Source organism: Spermophilus citellus, assembly GCF_964194105.1.
Source record: "Spermophilus citellus genome assembly, chromosome: 3".
NCBI lineage: Eukaryota > Metazoa > Chordata > Mammalia > Rodentia > Sciuridae > Spermophilus > Spermophilus citellus.
In genome coordinates, this window is record NC_138184.1 from 141,656,781 (window position 1) to 141,662,697 (window position 5,917).

Consider the following 5,917-nt stretch of genomic DNA (forward strand, 5'->3'; position numbering starts at 1 on the left):
GTTTCTGAACCATTGAAAAATAAGTTAAAAACATGATTGAAGGTGGGGGCTGGAGACAGAGCTCAGTTGGTAGAGTGCTTGCCTCACATGCATGAGGACCTAGGTTCAATCCTTAGCACCCCCCCCCCAAATGACTCTCATTTTACCCTCAGTGTGTATGTTTCTAATAACAAGAAGATGCTCTCACCTACCCACGGTGCAGTTATCAAAATCAGGACGCCTACATCACCTGCACAGGACTATTCTTTACCCTGGCAGCTAGGTCCAAATCACCTTGTCCCGCTAGGCTCGCTCAGAGCTCCCTAGATACTTGGAATCTGCATGCGGCATTGGGAAGTGCTGATCCAGAGGATACAGGAGAATCCCCATTCGATTCTCAGGCAGGGACTTTAGCCTGAGGTCCCCTCCTCCCTTTCCCTGCCCCTTGGCGGGGAGCTACTGCCCAGGCAGTGCGGGGCGGGCAGACAAAAGGCATTACCTTGCTCTGCGGGCGGTTGGGGAGCTGGGTCCCCTGGCTGTGGGGGCTGGAACCGCTGCCCAGCTCCAGCTATAAATAACCCTGAGGGGGCGGGCCGTGGGCGGGGCCACCCCTACCCTCGGGGAGGCGGTGGAGAATGCCCCCAGTGCCCCGGGCCTTACCTCAGCCTCCGGGAGCAGGAGCCCAGGGACAAGCCTTAGGAGGGGCCGGCCCGGAGCGGGACTTGCTGTCCTGGAGAGTGCGGGCTCTGGACCCTACCCTTTCGGCGCGGCATGGGGCGTCCCACGGGGCTGCCAGGTCTCCTTGATGCCCCACAGCCCCTCCTCTACCTGCTCTGCCTGCTCTCATTGCTCCAAGTAAGTGCCTGCAGGGAGCGGGTGGGCGCGACGGTGGCCTCAGGAGCTGGGAGCTCTGCACTCGCCCTATTGGGACGGGGAGTTCTTGGCGATCCCTGTGTCCCAAGATGGGATGGAGATCTCGGGCTGGGTGAGGGGGCAGGTGGAGGGCAAATAAAACTAGCCAGCTAGGATGGAGACAGGCCCATGTGAATGAGGAGAGGGTTCTGAGGCCACACTCTAGTGACCAGGACCTGTCCTTCAAGACAAGAAATTCTCTGTCCACAACCCATTCTCTTTGCTCCCCCATGGATCCTTCCTTCACTTCCCCTGCAGGACCCTTGATGTCCTTCTCCACCCTAGTTCTATCCTTTTCCCCCAGCAGACCACCAGAGAGCTGTCTCCCACCCACCCACAGCTGCCTTTTCCCCACCCCTCCTCTGATGCCAGATGAGCCAGGGGACAGAGGAGCAGAAGAAATCCAGCCTGAGGGGTTCTTAAGACTCTGGGCTTCCCCCATCCCACCCACCAGAACTTCTGGTTAGAGTCAGGGTCAGCCCAAGGGAGCTGGGGTGAAAAGATGGAGGGAGCTAGAACAAAGAGCTGAGGAAGTCCGCCTTGAGACTAGGAAGGAGGGATTCCCAGAAACATGCAGGAGGAATCTCTTCCCATTTCACAGATGAGGAAACCAAGGCTCAGAAAGAAGGATGACCTATCCTCCGCCACACTTTTCAGGAAGAACTACAACATTAAAATAGGGCAGAGGGCAAAGAGGGACAGAGCCAGACTGAAAGTCAGGAGGCCTCTTCCTATCCTGGCTCTCCTGGGGACCAGGGGCAGTATCCTGAGGAGAATTTATTCATTCCACAGTCATGTAGTGAGCACCTACTGACTGTGGAAAGTGGCTTTGCCTAGAGGAGCCCTTTCAAATTGCCCCTGAGCGTGTGACCTTGGACAAACCACTTAAACTTTCCCCTCCTCAGTTTTCTCATCAGTAAAATTACGATGACATTGGTGCTTCCTGAAGTTAGTTGAGAAATAGTGGAGATAACGCAAGAGAAGTGTTTGGCACTGAGCTTGGTGTGGTGCAGGCACCCAGAAAACACGGGCTATGGTGTTGTGCCAGACAGGAAAACGCCAGAGGCCTTGTCCTCGTGGGGTCCCCTCATGGACCTGGGAGTTGTGTACCATGCTGAGGTGGGTCGGTGTCCACACAGGCCTACTGTCCTTTCTTCTTCTTCTTTCCAAAGTGCTACTAGGGGAATTACTTTTTTTTTTTTTTTTTTTTTTTTGTACCTGGGATTGAACTCAGTGGTGCTTACGACTGAGCTACATCCCACATCCCTTGCCTCCCCCACCCTTTATTTTCCACATTTTATTTAGAGACAGGATCTCACTAAGTTGCTTAGGGCCTCACTAAGTTGCTGGGACTGGCTTAGAACTCGCCATCTTCCTGCCTCAGCCTCCTGAGCTGCTGGGATTATAGGTGTGCACCACCATGCCCGGCTCCACAGTGCTACTAGGGATTGAACCCTTGGCTTCACACATGCTAGGCAAGTACTCAACCACTGAGCTAACCTCCAGCCTTTTTAAAATTTCTTTAGAGACAGGGTCTAGCGGGTGTTAGAGGCATGTGCCCCTCTGAATGCCACTGCAGACTGCATTTGGAGCAGGAGGAGTTTGCAGAGTGGGGTTCACCATTTATCCTTCTACCCCCAGAGGTACTGGGCTTTAAGTCCCCTACCCCCCTCCATGTGTTCTCAGGATAGGGCTTCCTCTATTATAGGGCTGGGACCTTCAGAGAAACCGAGGCAGTGCCAAGACACCCCCCCCACCCCCAGACACACTTTCTAACCCAATTCTTTTTTTTTTTTTTTTTTTTTTTTTTTTTGATGGTGCTGGGGATTGAACCCTCCAGGGCCTTGTGCATGCAAGACAAGCACTCTACCAACTGAGCTATATCCCCAGCCCTCTAACCTGATTCTTGAGATCAAGTCAAAAAGATCAAGTCAGACCCATCACTCAGAGTAACAAGCATAAGTTTAATGAAGGGATAGGAAAAGAGAAAGGGGACATGCTCAAGGGAGAGAGTGAGTCTTCTCAGACAGGCCAGAGACCATGTGGCTCTCCTGCACTCCAGTTTTATTGGAGATCCTAAAGAAGTTTCCATAGAGTCCTGCTCAGGTCCACCTCGACTGATAGCAAGATGACATCAGACTTCCAAGTCCCCACTGCCTTGACAACTCTAGGCCAATTTGGCCCCTGCTAAGTGGTTCTAATTGGATTCCTAACCAGAAATTCTTACAGATTTCATGGTTAGGAGGAATTATTCTCATATCCCTGAGTTTCAGGACTTGATCTTTGAAAAGGGTCACAAAAGTCTCCCCACTCAGAGAAACTTGGGGACCTTTTATTGACATTATTTGGGGCCTTTGTTTCTCCTGCAGTTAACAGGTAGTTTGCTGAGCCAGGTAAATTGCTTCTTGGAAAAGAAGCAAGTGTGTGTGTGCGTGGGGGGGGGTCAGCACCGTGAGCCCATTTTATAGAATTATTCCCTTAACCTCATTTTCCCACCATCCTAATCTGTCTGTCCCCTATCACCATGAGAGCCAAGGTCCAGAGAACAGGGTCATGATGGCAGCTGCCCAAGCTTGTTAGAGCAAGAGAGCTTCCGTTCACTGCTTCAGAGCCTGGTGGGGGGTGTGAGGGAGGGTACCCTGGGTTCTGGAGATGTCAGAACCCAAGACCTCAGAGGCTGCTGTGACTTCCAAGTCAGCTCAGGCCCTGTCCCCACATCTCCTGATGACCTCAGACTGAGCTAGAAACTACTTCCTTGCCCAAAGTTACTCAGCATGTAACCAGCTGGAGAGAAACTACACCTTAGTTTCTCTGCCCAAAGCCCAGCCTTCCTCACCCTGAGCCTTTGTGGTAATAGGATTTATTTCTGGGTCCTTGGCCAAGTATTCTGAGATTTCTGCTCGCTGGGAAATGAGAACCTGAGAGGAACAGGCAGTGGGGAGGGAGGGGCAGCCCAGGGGGAGCCTGGCTCCCAGCCTTCTCACCCATTCAACCTGCATTTAACAAGGACTTCACACTTCAGGGACACAGGATGTGAAAGCCCACCCATGGCTCCTGCCCTTGTGGAGTTCTGGCTCCAAAGGAAACCTGGCAGGAAGAATAACAAGGAAATAGTGTGTGTTTACAAACTGGAAATTGGATCTAAGAGAAAGGGAATAAAAGTGTGAGAACCCTGACAGGAGTCTGGTGGGAGGCGACAGGTCCAGCTGGAGTGGAGTGGAGCTGTTGGAGAGGAGGGCTGGGGAAGTGAGCAAGGGATCTGAAATGTATCGCTGGGGCATGCAGAGCTCTCTAAACCCAGGAGGCGCCTGGTCTGATTGGCACTGTAGAAGTGCCAGCTGGTGGCTGTGAGAAGAGACGCCACCATGGTCCAGCTCACAATCCCACAGCCTGGTGGAATCCACCAAACCTTGACTCTGGTGCTCCTGGTTCCCTGGAGGTTTTGGGGTGGGGGGTGCTGCTTGGGAGAGGGCACTATAGCTGTGCTCTGTGCTGTATGCCGAGCGCTGTGCTAAGCCCTCCTCAAACACTGGAGAGGTTATCTGCAGATTGGAAATGGAGGTTGCCATGCGGATGAAACGTTCCAAATCCAAAATGTATTAAGCAAAATGGCTTTTGGGATTTCGGATTAGGGATGCTCAAAGTCCAAATATTCCAAAATCCAGGAAAACTCCAAAATCCGAAATACTTCTGATCCCAAGTTTTTCAGATAAGGGGTACTCAACCTGGATACACAAAGCCCTGAGTCTAACCCTTCCAACAACTTGCTCACCTCTCTGTGGAGACTCCCCTGGAGCCTATCAATCCCTCTTATCCAGCCCCTCACCTTTGGACAGGAATCCCCTCCCCTGGGTCGCTATCCCCAGGGCCTTGCTTCTGTTGGGGCCACCTGCCCCAGAAGGCTCAGCAATGAAAGAAGAGAATTCAGGGAAGTCCTGGCAGTGGCCGCCAGCCAAGGGAACCTGGAAGCTCAGGACAGCTCACCCCCAAATCCACGGCCTTGCATGCCCTCCCCTCCCCCTAGCACACAGGCAGACCTGCAGGGCCTAGTGCTCAGGGACCTTGGCCAGAGTGAAGTCATCTAATGACTTTTTCCCAAAATTCAACTCCCCTCCTGAGTGTTTTCTAACCTAATTAACCAATTTGGTCTGTTTTTGCCATTTTGTTGGTGTTTAAGTTTTTTGTTGTTGTTTTGGGTTGTTTTTTTTTTTTTTTTTTAATTCGTCTGAGGACACTGTCTACTTTATTCTGTATTCTCGGAAGTCTCAAATTTGCAGAGGTTTACAAATAATGGGACCATTCTGCATCCTCTTCACTGACATTTTGTACTTTATCTAATTGCAAACATTTTAAGGCCTCCTCAGCCGGACTGTCTAAAGTCACTTTATTCAGAAATTCTAATTTTTTAAGATGTCATTTCCAACGTGCAGGGTGGGGGAAGGCTGGCTCGCTTGAATCAGCTTATTTTGTCTATTTTACTGAATGGCTGACACGGCAGGTCACTGACATGGGTCACCTATCTACAGCTTCACAACAACCGAGGAGATAAGACCATCCTTATCCCCATTTTTCAGAAGAAGCTGAGGTAAGGTCCCAATGTCACTGGGCTGGTAAAGGGCAAGGCCAGGACTCCAATCAGACAGCCCCACTCCAGATTCTCTTCCCTTAACCAAAATTTAATTTTAATATTAGGCTATTTTTAGAACATTCAGAAGCCAAAACAAACCAAAGAGTAACTATTAGGCAAAGATGAGTGGATCATAAAGGAGATGGTTTTAGCCTAAGTGACTTGTTGAGGACCTCCCGATGGCCAGTGGCCCAGGTATGGGAGAGGGGTAGAGAGGAGAGGAAGAGTCCTGGGCTTTCAGAGGGAAAGAGAAGAGCAGAATGAGGAGAACCTGCTGCAAGCTTCCCCAGGAGCCTTGGAGGCTGAGGGGATTGGAAGGAGGGGTGGGCCATCCTGGGAACAGGGACCTGCCCAAGCAGTGACACAGGGGTGGGAAAGCTCCTGGGGAATTGGGGTCCT

At 51.4% G+C, this 5,917-nt stretch overlaps 1 protein-coding gene across 2 annotated transcripts in view; it reads left to right on the forward strand.

The window, feature by feature from the left end:
* The first annotated feature begins 565 nt into the window (after window positions 1-565).
* The window catches only part of CRHR2 (corticotropin releasing hormone receptor 2), a 50,690-nt gene continuing 45,338 nt past the window's right edge, over window positions 566-5,917 (forward strand). Inside the window, exon 1 of one of the 2 annotated variants that reach the window (XM_081288012.1) lies at window positions 566-834. In XM_081288012.1, coding sequence (XP_081144138.1) covers window positions 751-834 — 84 coding nt within the window. In that variant the 5' untranslated portion in view covers window positions 566-750. The remainder of the gene's footprint in view (window positions 835-5,917) is intronic. The other variant, XM_081288011.1, reaches the window with a different exon arrangement.